This window comes from Ascidiella aspersa, chromosome 4 (assembly GCF_963924565.1).
Source record: "Ascidiella aspersa chromosome 4, kaAscAspe10.2, whole genome shotgun sequence".
In the NCBI taxonomy this organism is placed as follows: Eukaryota; Metazoa; Chordata; class Ascidiacea; order Phlebobranchia; family Ascidiidae; genus Ascidiella; species Ascidiella aspersa.
Genome location: NC_139450.1, coordinates 28,257,843 through 28,273,401, shown reverse-complemented (window position 1 = coordinate 28,273,401; position 15,559 = coordinate 28,257,843). Strand labels below are relative to the sequence as shown.

Genomic DNA, 15,559 nt, shown 5'->3' with positions numbered 1-15,559 from the left:
ATGAGCCCTATCGCGATAAGATTACTTTTGGAGTTATAAAGTGTGTTTGAAACGTAATGTATTTACAAAGGTGCTCTTTTACGTTCTTCGTGTTATCAATTCAGATGCAAAATACAGAGGTTCGAAATTGACAGAACAAACTTTGCAGTTTTATTATCATGAATTGCTATTTACCCGAAACATTAAACTACGCACCGAATTCGTATTTTGTTAAAAAAATTGCTTACCTGTGTCCTGCGTTGGCCGTAAAGCATTTGATACTGAACATGAAAGATTGGGCTTTGTCGATTAAAAACTGTTTAGACAAGTCTAAAACATAAACAATATAAAATTAGGACAATGCCTATAAATTGTAACAACTGACTGAGTCTGAAGAGGTACAAAAGGATTTAGTGCGACGTTGCTGTACAGTTAAATTTTTTAGAAAAGCAAATGTAATATATAACCTGCAACAAGTGTCAAAGTCTAGGATATGCGGGCTTAAAGGTAATCTTGTATTCCCTGGTTTAAAACATTGTTCCTTGTCCAAAATCACAGACTTCATATTTAAAATACATGTTATTATTTGTTAAGTTGTGCTGCCTTTGGAGCTGTCGCTGTGGTTTTGGACTTGCTTTTGCCTTGCCTAATCAAATCTAACACTGCTGCTTTCGTCTAAGCCTTTTTTATATCACTTTTTAGTGTTTATAATGAGTTATATAAAATCTTACAGCACATCTTTACGCATCACCGCACTAGCTATTAAAAGTTTCTGAAATATAAAAGTTAATGGATGACTGATCTAAAATTACACGATAATGAAAACGTTTTAATTCTGTTGATATATAATTTCAACAGGTTAATGCATTTTCAGAAAATTTATGTCACAAGATACAAAGTTAAGGACTTTTTATTTACTTAAATCATTGCTTTATTAACCTGGCTAAAAAATAAAGTTTGTAAATGTTCGTTCCCTCATCTGTTTTATGTCGCAAATCTGGAGAGGTCAAAATTAACTGCAAAAGCATTTATTTCAAGGAATATATTTTTATGTTAATTCCGTTGTTGGTGAAAATAACTGCATTTAATTTATTTGTAATGCTTTACTTTGTAACAAGTAGGTTTTTGTTGTACACTGTTCGATTAAAGATAGAGACTGTATTGTAAATTCTGTCAGTTTGCTATTAAACCCTACAGACAAACGACCATAATCTATAAAACTACTGGGTTTTTGGCGCTGGTCTAGAATCCTACCACAGTTCTAAAATCAACGCACAAAATTTGAGTTAGGGTGCGGGTTAGCGTTCGGGTGTGGGTGGGTCAAGTATTATTATATTCTTTGTTTAATAATAATACTTGACCCACCTTATCCCAAACGCTAACCCGCACCCTAACCCAATTGGTGTTTCGTTGTGGTAGGATTCTAGACCAGCGCCGGGTTTTTAAAGGGGGCATGACATCAAAACCTTTTGTTTAAATAAATTTAGCAGTATAAATATCTTTGCCAAAATAAGGTAACTTTTAATATAAAGCAATTCAGAATTATAAATTGGGCCCTGGTCTGGAACCTTACTCATTAGGCGCCGAACGTGGGTGTGCAGAGCATATTTAGACGCCCTAATTTTTAGATTTTTACAACCTTGCCAGCAAGTATAACTTAAAAGCTTTACCATTCTGTATTGCTTTTACCATTTACATATTTTTTATAGTCACAACATTGCAAATTACGTTTAGCTTTAGCGATGGCTTCTGGTGTATAAAACTATATTAATACGCTTTACTAATTAATTACTGCTTAGTATCAATTAAACCTCGTCCCATATCTGTTACGCGATATTCAAAAACAAACTTTTTGTCATTTCCTCCAATTTCATATTATCTATTATGTCATACAAATTTCCCGTAAAATGACACAAATTTTTCCGACGTCACGCAAAGTTTATTGTTCAATCGAAGTTTGATCGCGGACATATTATATATTGTTCACTGACAGAGATCAGCGTTTATATCATTTAGTCGTTGTGAAAAGAGTTGTTCGCCACTATATGTTGCCCTTCATCGCTTTAGAGCGCACTTTTGCTATTTGTTATGAAGAAAATTACAAGAGACACAACGCATTGTTTCAATTTTAAAACACGCTTAATTTCCCAAATACCAATACGTTTATTGGTAATTTCTGACAAGCATTTTGTACCGATTTAAAAAAATGCCCTGGATTTTTGAAAGTTCGGCGCCTGATCATGAATTATCCCACCACAGAGCACATTGTTTGATTCAAGAAATATTATTAAATAATAAATATAACAAAACCCAAATATTAAACATTGTGGTAGGATTTTAGACCAGCACCATAAATTGTCCTATCAAAGTAAAAACAAATCTATTTGAAATTATTGTTAAACAATTTTTGCTGTTTGTTATCTATGTATGCGAATTGAGATCCCTTGTGTGCAGGCCAGAATATTTTATGTGTGAAGGAAATTATGCATTCAGGGTTATTACTTACAGCTCCCCCAATTTTAGAAGTAATGTTATGCCTGGAATCCTACCACTTTTTTTAAAATAAATAATGTCAAAAGTAACAAAACGAGTTCTCCAAATTAAAATACCAAACTGAAGTAAATAAATATGGAAGAATAACTAAAATAATAATGCTTGACCAAACCAAATTCTAACTTGCATCCCAACCTAAATATTGTCATACCAAAATATCAACGAGTAATAACCATTTTTTTGCTGTAACTTCTAACAAAATAAAATAAAAGTCACAAAATGGCGCATAGGAGGTTATCTGATTTTGTACTAATTAGATCTTTAAGATTTTCAGCTAAACAAAATATATAAATCTCTTTTTATTGACCCAGTATCTGCTTTCATTCTTATAATTTTGCTAAAAAACTGCTTTGTATCACAACAAAAACATCTTAAAGTAGTATGAGTTCCTTTGTACTTGACTATAATTTAATGTGTTGTTATAAAGGGCAATATTACAGATTTGTTTATTTCATGGTTTAGTTTAAAATTTAAAAAATTTATTATTTGGGAATCAATGTTCTTATACCTAAGCTTATACCCGGTGTATTAGGTTAAAGGCCACATCATATAGCATCCGAAATCTCTAATAAAAGTTGTTTCGAGTAATTTTGTTGACATATATCATATAGATCATACCATTATGCAGCAAGGCCAAGCTAGAGAGACAACTTGCCTATTGGGCGAGTCTAACTTACAGCCTCTCCCATAGTGGGACCGTAGCTCTACCAGCTGTGCTACACAGGCTCAGATGGGAGCAATTCTTAAAAAGAAAAGAAAACAAAATGCAGATAACAAGTTTCTAAACATCTAATGAATAAACTTGTTTTCTCACAATTACGCCCTCTGATCAAAGTTGGGCAGATAAACATGCCAGTCGGATAGTTTTAAACATGTAAAATAAAATGCTGCACACTCTTTGAATTAAAACATGTTTTTCTTATTTTTAGGTTAAATTTTCTTTAAATTATTATTTCGTGGGCAACGTAATGGCTTCGCGACAGGCTTTGATCAAACCAATCGAATGGACCAAAATCCTGGAACGGGTCGGGCCGGAAATGAGGTCCAAGGTGAACACCTTCAAAAGCAAAAGCGACGCGATCCTGGGCAACTACGCCAAAGCGCAGGAGACCAAGCTGACAATCGACTGGACCCACTACGAAAAAGCAATCGCCAACAAGGCTTTGGTGAAAGATTTCGAGTCGAAGTTTAAGGCTTTGAAGATTCCGCAGCCAGTGGATACCAAGAGCGCTGAACTGGCTAAAAAGGCTAAGGAAGAGGCGGAGCAAGTGGCCAAGTTCATCGAAGACGGAAACAACGACTTAGCTGATGTCAACGAAAACCTAGAAAGGCTACATGCGCTGCCGCCGGCCGAGCAAATGACCATGGACGATGTCTATGAGCACTTTCCACGTCTGCGGCCGGATTACGAGAAGCACCCCGCCTGGCCACATAGGGAAGTCGTCGATGACTTGATCATCGAAAAGTACAGCAAATAACTTCTCGGTCTTGTAGTTTAAAGTTAATTAAAAGGCTAAAGTTCAGTTTCATTTCTCTCCCTCCGACCGTAACCTCATCGGCTGCAAATTTATTGAAAACGAAGTTTACGATTTGTTTTAATACATACCGCGATGACGAGGAGTGTCGGTATTGGTTATTTTTAAGAAAGTGTTCATGCCCCAATTGACACCCATCGTTTTTTAATGTGTTGGGGTAAGGGGTTAGTCTTTAAAATTTAACCGTAACAACTGATAAATGACAGTAGCTTTGGCTGATGACGTATCTTGACAAATCTAGTCAGAATAGAGTGGTAATGCTAAAAAAGTTAATGTTAATAAAAGCTGTAAAACCATAAAAAACTGCATTCCGGTCAATTATTATTTGCGAGTACGCTATGCCGGTGAAAAAGTTGTGTTACCTATCAGGCCATGTCTTTTTCACCAGGCAATCTCGCCGCATTTTTATTTTGTAACAAAACAGATATTTGTCTTACTATATTTAAAATGCAACGAACAATAATAATAATTAAGCTGAAATTACAGCCTATAGCTTTGTTGATAATAGTTTAAGGTCAGTCCTTGTTGCTTAACTTGCTTTGGTAAAAACGTAAGTGCAGCATGGACAGGTGAGCTGCGTTCAACTTTTTAGCGTGCAAGCTTATCAATTAAGCTTTTCTAGGTCATCGCCTATTTTCACCAAACATTTCACGCAGCCGCTCGTATTTATCAAACTTAAACTTAAAGTCAGATTTTACCAAACTTTTTTGGTAACGTACAAATTTTTCTGGAAAATAATTTGGGTATACAATAAGGCTTTACGTAGGACAAGGCTATTTTATTAAAAGAGAAGAACTTTATTAACCTAATTATAGGTAAAATTAAAAACTTTAGTGATCTTTATAAAGTTGTTGTTACGTTTAAAATGACGTTAAAACTGTGCTTAAATTTGCATGCTACAACTTTGTAGCTGCTTTTTATCGGCATTAGGGTTAAATGCCGCTGGTCGAAGGTTCAAATTTGCGGGTCAAATTTTGCACGTGGGCAGTAATTTGATCACCTGATCTAAATGAAACAATTCTTAAACTAAACAGATCTACATCCAAACGGATAATAAAGCCCTGCATTCCGACGTTAACTTTTTAGAAGACCCGTGTTTATTATACAAAAATTAGGGCCGTACCGGTGAGGCAAGCGGGTTGCCACTGCCACCACCGGTATACGTTTTGCTAAAGATTACACAATGGATTGTATGGTCAGTCCCGAGACTTGGAAGCCTTATACCATAATATGATGCATGCTAACTCGTAAAACAGATGTATTGAAAAGTAACTTGTTTTTATGTTTATGGAAAACTGATGAAAACAGTCGAATCATTTGTCATTATAACACGGCTGATTTAATATGAACAAAACTAACCGAGCCCAAACGTGTGTGAAACAATTTGGGGCGGATTAACGCCTAGTGGACATATGGGTTTAAGAGTATTTATAGCGTATTGTTTTATTTACAATCGATAAATAATGTGATACAATCCTAGTTCGACTGCCAGGGAGCACGGTTCGCTATTGTATGTCGTGTTACGGCAACGGAAAAGTTTTAGGTCCAACTAAGTGTTAAGTTGTTTACAAGAACAATTTATAAATGCTTTACAGATTCTCCAAACAGCACGCGGTACAACTTTGCATTTGCCTTGAGGTTCCCGTATACAGTTATTTGAGATTGAAATTTATAATCTTTTTGGTGGGCCAAGACAATTTTTTCGAGGATGGCGCCACAAAGTGACGTCATAACGTGACATCGTTTAGTTACGTAATACCGTGACGTCACAGGGATACGTCAAAATGTGACCTCGTAAAGTTACATCTAAACTTGGCGTCATAAAAAGTAACCTTAGCCTATAAACACCACACAGTTCGTTTGTTTGTTTAAAGTTTTAGAATGGACAGGTGTTACTTTCAACTAAGGGCACAAATAAGATTCGTGTGGCATAGGCCGATTTTGGTGTGGACGTTCGGACGCCTAGTTCAGGGATGACCAATCTTTATACAAAATGGGCCGCATTGCCACTTTAAAATTCTCGATAGGCTACAGAACCTATCAAATTAAAGGGGTAACGTCATATAACAACTTAACTTATAAAAACCCGCTCTTTGAGATTGAACTTGTGCGCAAATAGACTAGGAAAGGTAATCTAGGCCTTATCGCGCGAAGCGAAAAAAAAAGTTTACATGCCGCATGAAGCCATGGTACGACACCTTTGGGCTGATATATTTCCTTAAAACGGTCCGCAAAATCACACATTAATAAAAACACACCTTGTTAACAATGATGGGCGTACAAGTGTTCGATGGATGTTCAAATGCGACATTCGACTCGATTATAATTATAGTTTTAGAAAAAATATAAGATTAGCCTTACATTAAATACTGCATTTATGATAGTCGAAACAAACGTTTTAAAAGGCTACTGAAAGTGGGAATATGTGGTGGACCGCACGTAAATATCGGGCGACCCGCAATGCGATGTTGCGACAGGACGTACGACACCTTTGGGCTAAAATAATTTATTAAAAATCCTTCAATTTCTTATTTTGCGTATTTACATGCCTTGAAGCAGTGATACTATATAACGAAGTTCAGATATTGCCTATCAGCACTGTTTTTGCTTTTGACGACACAAGATGGCGTTCGATTTGAATAGATTTTTCGTGTTACAATCTGTTTACAGCTAGTCAAAGATAATTTTATTACAAATGAGTGCTGGTTTGACTCTCTTAAGACTCACAAGTTGTTATTAAATGTTTGTTTGCAGAAACAGGTAAAGCAGCCTAATGCCGATAATATCGTGAAATCAGAGTAAATTTTAATCAGGATGAATGTTTGGACTTTGGAATACGATTTGCCTTTTTTATCTTGGTTTTGCAGTTAACGAAAGCTAAGTAATTTTCATTTTCAAATATTGATTTACGTACATTTTAATTTTTCTTTTCGAAGTTAAAGTAGGATAAAATTACGAGGCATTGCTAAGGAATTAGCTTACCTTACAGGTTACAGCCAATAGTCAAAACTATAGCCGACACTTGTCTAGAATCCTACTACAGCGTTTAAACAATTTAACGTACATTGTATGGGTAAGGGTGTGGGTCAATTTGTATTATATTTATTATTTAATGATAATGCTTAACCAGCCACACCCCAACTCAAATAATTTGCGTTGTTATAGGATTTTAGACCTGCGTCCTATAGCCGTTCAAAGTTTATGGATGTAAGGCATTACCTTTCAATTGCAGGATTTTTCATAGACAAATCTAAACTAAAAAATAATGGAATAACAATTTAATTCACTCGACTTTAAATTGTGGACAACTGAAGCAAGATGTCCGCCTCCACCACCTCGCTTACCATAGTTAAGGAGCTACGACGCTTGGCGCAAAATCCAGCGCACAGGGAATACTTGTTAAGGAATGATGTAAACTCCATTCTTATTTTTGTCGATGCTGACGAGTATGCAGTAGATGTTGTAAGTTGACTTTAAATTTAGTGAATTATTTTTGGTATATGTTACTAAGGTAATTTTACATTGTTTATTTAAGATTTGTTTTTCCAAAAAAATTGATTGTTTCTGGCTCTCACCATTACTGTCAATTTTGCTTCTTTAGTTTGTACTTGCAAAATTATATTAATGCTAACTGTCATGAATCATAAATCAAACTTGGTAGCTATGACATTTATAGAAAGCCTTTGAAAAAGTTTATCGTAGATTAATATGTATAAGTCAAGTTGAATTTACTGTTTAATTTTTAGCTTCAATTGTTATTATTATGATTTTGTCAAGCATATTAAAGTAGTGATAACAGTTAACTTATTTTCGTTTTAAACTATGCTTATTTTGTATATGCTTAACACAAAATTGCCAGAATACCTAAGTTTTAGTCTCTTTAAATTTTTGATCCCAGGACACTTTAAAAATACACTGAGAATTTTATAATGATGTTTTTAATTCACTGGGTTAGCCTTTTTCTACTCTCTTTTTAAGTAAGAACTTTGTGGTATTGTAATTGGCCTGGGTTTGACATGTACTGGAATATTTCATTCCTTTTTCAACAGTGTTTGATTTTAAATTTCTTGTGTTATCTCAGGTCACAGAAGCATTAAATGCCCTCTTGTGTCTCGCTGAAGAGGCAGCCGAAAAGAAAATCACTAGAGATTCGTTACGGGCAACATTTGGGTTTCTGGAAGCAATAAAGAAGATTGAAAACCGGTATATATATGTGAAGCAAAGTTGCATATTCCTTTCTACACTGCTGCGATAATTACTTTTTATTAGGTTACATGTGAAAAATTTAAGCGTTGTTTGTGTAAATATAAATACTAACACATTCATTAGAATAGAAAAAAGTTGTATATTTTTTTTAATGGCGTTTTTAATTTTTTATGTGTTTTATGTTTATAAGAATATTTTGATAGGTTTTATTTCTTACTTACAGCGAAGGATATTCAGTTGAATGCAAAGCTCTGTCCATCAAAATTCAGAGATTGCTAACTCCTAAAGTGGAAACACCTGTTACTTCCCAGAACCAACAACAGGGTGGTTAGTAATTTATGTTTTGCAAGTAATGGAAAACATCTTGACCAGGATTATCTCAATCTCAATGCTTGTAAACTTTATGTGGCACTTTGTTACCATTTGTCGGTTATTTGAACGTTAGTTAACATTTGCCCCACTGTATATTGATATTGGTTATGCTAGTCATTACATGTGATAATTATTATTAAATTATGTTAAACTATTGTTAAAAATTATAAGATCCCAGTATTGTGGTCGGTTCAACGCAACTTAAGTTTCCTTATCTCTCTAATGATGAACAAAATGTATGTCTATTTGGTAAACCATATAACTTTTTTGGCATTTGCTCTATATTTAGTCTTGTCATTCAATTCATAATGTTTCACCACTTTAGATTTTCTTTAAAATATGTGTGTGAAGGTTAACTCAATTTTTTGTCTATTTTTATTTACAAAACATTTTGTGGGGTTTGCATCACGAAACAAATCTTTTGCATCACAAAACAAAAAGTTGACTTTACTTAAATATACTGCCATGTATTAATTTAGACTTAAAACGAAAATAAGTGAGACTAAAGCATGTTGTCTTCCAGATTCTGGTGTTATTACCAGGGCTGGTGGATTAAGAAGCGGTAAAAAATCAAGGGATTCCCTAAGTTTTCTCGGAGGCAACAAAAAGGCAAAAGTGATCACTCTACAAATCAGTGGATTAACTGATCAAGTAATTTTTACAAAAAACTAACTAATATATTCAAACAGTCATATAGTGTTTGATGGTTTACAGTAAAAATTCCTCTGCAGCATTTATTCCTGAATTTGAAAATTAGTTTGCATAACTCTTTTTTCGTGATATTTATATAATTTATATGAAAGTAGAAGTTAATCATTTAAAATATAACTTACAAAAAAGGTTTATAAGTGCAGGGTAGAAAGGTATTATTCCAAAACAGTAGATACTGATATTGTGTTATATTTATTTTAAAGATTCAGCCAATTTCTTTATAGAAAACTTCCTTATACCACAGTCAAATAAATATTGGTTAGCCTGTAAGCAGCAACTGCTTTATTCCAGGAGAGAAGACAAAAGTGTGTTGATGAAATGGTGCGAATCAAGGGTGTCATTTCGCTCACGTTCAACATGCATCTGCAGCGATGCACAGTCAGGGCCAAGGCTGAACTCACAGCTGAGGTTAATCTTGTTACTTATTTATTTAACAAATATATCTATTTACTATGTAATACCCGTATGTATGCTTATCGTTACTACTAAAACGTTAAATTGTGGTTTAATATATTGTTTAATGAAACTTAAAATATTATTTAAGTCTCCAATATTTGATTTGTCAGCTGGCAACAGCAAACTAAATGTTTATGAAGATATCACCTCACCTTTAAAAGTAAATAGTCATCATGACTTTAAATGAAAGCAAATATTCTACAGACTGTTATTTCATAACATTAAAGTTTGTCATTTGTGAAATGTAAAAGCAAAATAATCGCTTATAATGACATTGCCGTTCTTTAAATGGCAATAAATATTTAGAAATATTGTTGTTGTTAACTAACTTCCTTTAAAAAAATCCATTTAGAACATGCTGATTTGAAACCCATTACCACTATTTGACCATAATAATGAATACATATACAGGTACAGTGTTTTTTTCAAGGTGTTTTGGGACCGAAACGGTCCCCCAAATTTCTCCAGCAGTTTCCCAAATTTTTGACTTGTAGCTTTTTGGTATTTAAATGAAACACTTGCGGTCTCTTAAAACTACTTAGCGGTCACCCAAACCAAACCTTGAAAAAAAACCCTGTACAGGTATCATATAAATTAAAATACAATGTTTTGTTTTCTAGGCTCTTGCAACTGCCGTAAAGCGCACTCAACTTATGGAGGCAATGCAGGTTCTCAAAGATGCAGACGGAAAGGAAATAATGGTTTCTCTTGAAAGCAAAGTCAATGGTAAACTTTTTAGTTTTATTTAGTTTTCTACGAAACAATTGATTAAATATTGGAACATATATCTGGGCTACAACCTACAACAAAACAGTTAAATTACAGGGTGATATCGATATGTTGACAATATACAGATTTAGGATTATATCAATCATTGTTCTTCATTAGGTTAAATATCTCTGTTTCTAATTTGTTGTTTCGTGAATCACAATCAATATACTTTAAAATCTAGTTATATGTATTTCTTGAAGTAAAAAATGAACATGGTGGCAGAGCTGACATCATCATACACACACCAGGTCACCAGAGTGACAGTAAAACCACAACACACAACATGCATCATGCATGAAGGGTTTCTATGACCTTAAAATCATAGTCAGGCTCATCCGTGTTGTATTGATTAAACATTGATTGTAATTAACGTATGTATGACTTTTAATACCTATCGCTAACCTTCTTGAAATGGCTTTACACTTAGTGCCAACTTTTTTAAATTCAGATTTTGTTTACTTTTGTTATATTGTTTTCATGAACGGTTAAACGCTTACTAGTTGGCTTGTCAATACTTTCTGTGCTAGCAAAGTAAGGTCAGAAAATAAAGACTTGTAACTGAATTCGATCTCACATTCCTAGACTTAAGATTAAATATAAAATTCACCTTGCACCTTCAATACATTGTTTCAGTGGTTTCACAAAAGTTAAAATTGTTCTCAACTAAAATGCATTGCCCATGCAGACTGGTTCTAAATTGAAAATTTGGACAATAAATCTTAAGTCCTTACTTAGTGAAGTTTTTATAAAGGTGGATTTTCTACTAAATCAACACAAAACAAACATTGAAACAGTTTAAAAAGACTTATCTTTTAATATCCGGTTAAATTTCTTCCAATGAAAAATTCTTAAAAAAAATCGTATATCGTATCAAAAGGATCACCAAAAAAATTAAAACTTGCGTTGTGCTTTAAGATATTGTTTAATGAAACAGTCCCAATATTTGATGTGTCAGCTAGCGACAGCAAACAAAATGTTTATAAAGATCACCTTTAAAACCTCACCTTTAAAAGTAAATAGTGACCGTAACTTTAAATAAAAGCAAATATTCTGCAGACTGTTATGTCATAACATCAACACTTGTCATTTTAGTGAATGTAAAAGAAAAAGCTTTTTGTAGCATTTTTTTTCTTTTAATATCCGGTTAATTTTTTCCATTAAAAAACCTTAAAAATTCTAATATCGTTATGTCAGTTCACTCTGAAGGTATACCATATTAAAATACCGTAGAAAATACAAAATGCCTAAGATTAATATAAATATTCCAAAATTGTAAGCAAACAATTCAAATAGAACATGATAAAATACAACCTGAAAAAAAAATTATACCTGTAAAAAAATCAGATAATCGCCCAAAAGAGTTCCCAATACTTTGGTCCAGGCAATTTAAAATTGTCATAAAAAGATGTATATTTTTATTTTGTCACCACAAATTCTAACACAGTTTCCAAAAAAGACCAACAAATAAATGACAGTTGACCCAGAATTGAAGTACCATGAAATACAAAATGCAAAAGATTTAGCTAAAGGTAACAATATTGATGGCAAATAATTTCAACAGAATATGAAAAACTGCAAAATTAAAAAAATAAATATTTACCTGAAAATGGTACAAGCTCATATCGAAGTGTCTTAATCAAGATAATGTCGATTTACTCGACCTTTTGGCTTTACAATTCATTATCAAAAAAAATATATTGTTAAAAATCAATTGAACGGCCCCCAAAGAGTTCCCAATATTATATTTCCAAAAAATATACCACAGAATGATCCACAAAAAAGCCTTACTCTCAGCCGAGTTGAAATTTGTCCTAAACACCCCGAAAAACAAACGAAATAAGCATTAAAATAACAATTTCCTTATTTGCTTGCGCAGACGACGAGGACAAAGAACTGCCTCCTTACTTAGAAGAGGAAGTGGTCGAGTCTCCCCTCAAGGACGACAAGGCCGTGGCAAGGCCCGACTCGGCCGGCACCATCGGCTCATACGCCAGCTCCTGGTTCGGTTCCGTCATCACCGCCGTCAACAAGAACCTCTACTGGTGACGTCACTGCCGTGATGACGTAAAGAAACAAAAAAACGCTGCTCTTTTTTGGATTTTTCGAAAATCGAACAACGGCGTTTCGCTGTTGATTTTCACCAGTTCGTATGCGCGGTGACCTGACTGGACATGGATGCGCCGTTCAAAGTTTGTCGCGTCCGTTCGAGGTCGTGTCCGCTTTTGGTTTCATGTCTGTGTTGAACAAATCCATTAAAGCGTTGGCGTTTCTATAACCCGCAGCTTGCTGTAAAGCAGTGGTTCTTAACCTTAATCACCTTCAAAGAGGTAGTTTGACCATTTAGAGTTTTTTGAAATTTCGGTAATTTTGACATTTTACTATGTAGTGTCAGTCTTCGGATGTCCTATATTTTTTAACGTTTATTAGAAAGAAGATGGCTAGGTTGTTTATGTATTGTTAATTGAATAAGATATTTTAAATGGAACTTTAAAAAGTAAACGAAATCCTTTATGCATGTCACGAGGGTAATGACACCAAAAAGAACTACTGCTCAATGTGTGTGACATGGTAAGAAAGCATTTTGCAAAACAAACGCCACAACCCAGGCTGCAAACTTATTTATAACGTTTGTTTTTCTTGCTTTTAGCTACCAATGGATTTACATCCTGGAAAATGAGAATATTGCGTAAGTAAGTAGTACAAGGAGTCGTTAAAATGGCGTTGCAAAGGGCACAAAACTATTGCGCACGTAAGGCTTTTACGCAAGTAACGCTGTAGAGTGTACACATAGATTTTAAAAAGGTAATCCCTTTTCCCAAGGTGTGATGTACTTCTTGTTGTTGCAGCTTTCATTTTTTGGTGTTTTTTAACCTCACGTTAAACAGTGTAACGTCTTTGCCTAACCAACGTACAATCGTAATACCTTGTCACGAACAACCGTTACTACTTATGTTAGCCGAATTGCCAAACCCTAGAGAAAAACGTTTTTCGCAGAATTGACCATTACAGACGAGCAAACCGAACATCATTGTGGCCGTTTTGAAACAGCTGCTTTAATCATCATTAGGTTTGCCCGTGTCAGTTATAATTAATGACTTCCGAAAACTCTTTTTTCCAAAGTTACATCTTTGTTTGTTACTGACCTAAAGTAGTTTTACGTCGCAGTTTTCATTATTTGCTTATTGAGCTGTATTTTGCATTATTGTTGACTTGCAAAAAACTAACAACCAACAAACTAAGCATTCTCATTAATAGCGTGGTAAAGTGTCAAAAAAAATAAATTCAACAATGAAACTGTTAAAAATACTTTTAAATTAAAACGCGGTAAATTTGGGCCGTGCAACTGCTGAATTTTGCATTGAATTATCCCAAAGCTGGCGTGAGGTAATTTCCATCGTTGCATGCTGTTACACTACCTAGTGTTGGCGTACCATGACGTTTTGCCTTTCTCCCTGCCACGCATCTCGCGTTTTCTTTGCGCACGTTTCAATCGGCCTGTTGCCCTTTACTTACACGCACATGACGCATTTTCGTCTCTCGAAATATTGCATGCGCGCGTTGCGTCCGAACATTTCTCTTTTGATACTTTCGATCGTTTTGTTGTGATGTAGACAACGCAGGTTACCTCACTTTTTATTGAAAAACAACGGGTTAATAGAACAATTAAATCGGCGATGTTTGTGCTAAAATGTATGCGACTTTTTAGGTCACTATGCTTGGCCTCGCACAATACAAGCATTAAGTGTTTTAAAACGCAATTGTAATTGATAAAAATGGATTTCCAATCAACTCCCAATTGTTACTTTTGGTGCTAACTATTGCTTTGTTTATATTTTTTTTGACGATCCAGCCCCGTATTTAGTCACCGGTAACAACTGCCGTGTGGCCAATTGTCCTATTACGCTTTCGATGTAACTGCGTCGTATACACTGACTTATACAAAGATGCACTGTTTCGCAAAAAAGGTTAATTTATCACGGTGTTTTATCCATTCTTGCTATAGGTCTGAAACGTGCAGTCATTTCGTTTTAGGAAAAGCGTTTATGTACAATGTATAAAAAAACTTTTTTCCTTCTTTCAACCCTGCCTAAACGAAAAGAAAAACTGTTCTTGCGTGGAGTCATCTATTTTCGGGCATTACTTTTTATTTCTGTAGGCCGAAATGGCTACATTGGCAAAACGCAGTTGTGTTGTCTTTCATCGGCAAAGGAATTTATAAAGTTGACTGGCGGCTGACAAATTTTTTATGTAATGACGTCGCCCCTTGCATGCTTTAGTTGCCATTTTTTCGTCGTGTCTTGTCGTTCGCTTCTGGTATCGTACCCGACTTTGGAAACATGATTTCTTAACATTTTCGTGCTGTTGTTTTTAATTAGCAGGGAGTAAGTTTCAGTCGTTTTGCAAAGGATAAACTTTAGCATTTTGAGTCCTTGAGTAAAGTCATCAGTCAAACCAGCCTGCGGGACGTGTATTTACCAAACAAGATTTAAATTTAGACTGTATGCCAAATTTTAGGAAGTGCGGCAGTTAAAATATCTTTCTTAGGTGACAACATTGTTGTTTTGCACAATGCGAAAAGCAGTAATGGCGCCCTAATAAACAAAACAGGCAAATAAAACTAAAAATCAACGATAGAATATCTATCTTGAAGCCCTAATTTTTCGTTGCAAAGCAACACATTGATAAGTTTAAGATAGTACTTTATATTTTTTGTAGCGTCGTTCGAAAAGCAACTTTGCATAGATATCGCATAACTAAAGCAACTCATGCAAGGAAGCCATTCATGCGTTGCCAAAATGTTATGCAAATAAAGTTTTTGCTAATGAGGTATTTTTTTTAGAAATACCTTAAAGTTGCCGTGTAAAAATTCGAGATAAAGTCATAGAATTATAGTTCCTCATAGATTAGTATACTCTCCAGCTACAAATATAATAAACTAAACTAAATAACTTCAAAAAGTAATTATTTGCTTGAAT

The 15,559-nt window shown here is 34.4% G+C and overlaps 2 protein-coding genes across 2 annotated transcripts; both read left to right on the top strand.

Annotated features, from left to right (window-relative positions):
* The first annotated feature begins 3,467 nt into the window (after positions 1-3,467).
* LOC146157308 (ATP synthase peripheral stalk subunit d, mitochondrial-like) lies at positions 3,468-4,152 on the top strand. Its single transcript, XM_083387581.1, has one exon. The coding sequence runs from the start codon at positions 3,501-3,503 to the stop codon at positions 4,008-4,010; it is 510 nt and encodes a 169-aa protein (XP_083243707.1). The 5' UTR covers positions 3,468-3,500; the 3' UTR covers positions 4,011-4,152.
* Positions 4,153-7,303: 3,151 nt separating this feature from the next.
* Positions 7,304-12,672, top strand: LOC146157307 (armadillo repeat-containing protein 1-like). The gene is made up of 7 exons (XM_083387076.1): positions 7,304-7,529; positions 8,149-8,270; positions 8,497-8,600; positions 9,169-9,296; positions 9,648-9,764; positions 10,433-10,538; positions 12,460-12,672. Exons 1-7 carry the CDS (start codon positions 7,386-7,388, stop codon positions 12,627-12,629), a joined length of 891 nt encoding a protein of 296 aa, XP_083243202.1. The 5' UTR covers positions 7,304-7,385; the 3' UTR covers positions 12,630-12,672.
* Positions 12,673-15,559: the final 2,887 nt, after the last annotated feature.

Coding starts and splice junctions, on each gene's coding strand:
- LOC146157308 (XM_083387581.1), top strand. CDS start 3,501: ATGGCTTCGCGACAGGCTTTGATCAAACCAATCGAATGGACCAAAATC.
- LOC146157307 (XM_083387076.1), top strand. CDS start 7,386: ATGTCCGCCTCCACCACCTCGCTTACCATAGTTAAGGAGCTACGACGC. Junction 9,765..10,432: donor AGGCTGAACTCACAGCTGAG/GTTAATCTTGTT, acceptor TTTGTTTTCTAG/GCTCTTGCAACTGCCGTAAA. Junction 10,539..12,459: donor TCTTGAAAGCAAAGTCAATG/GTAAACTTTTTA, acceptor TTGCTTGCGCAG/ACGACGAGGACAAAGAACTG.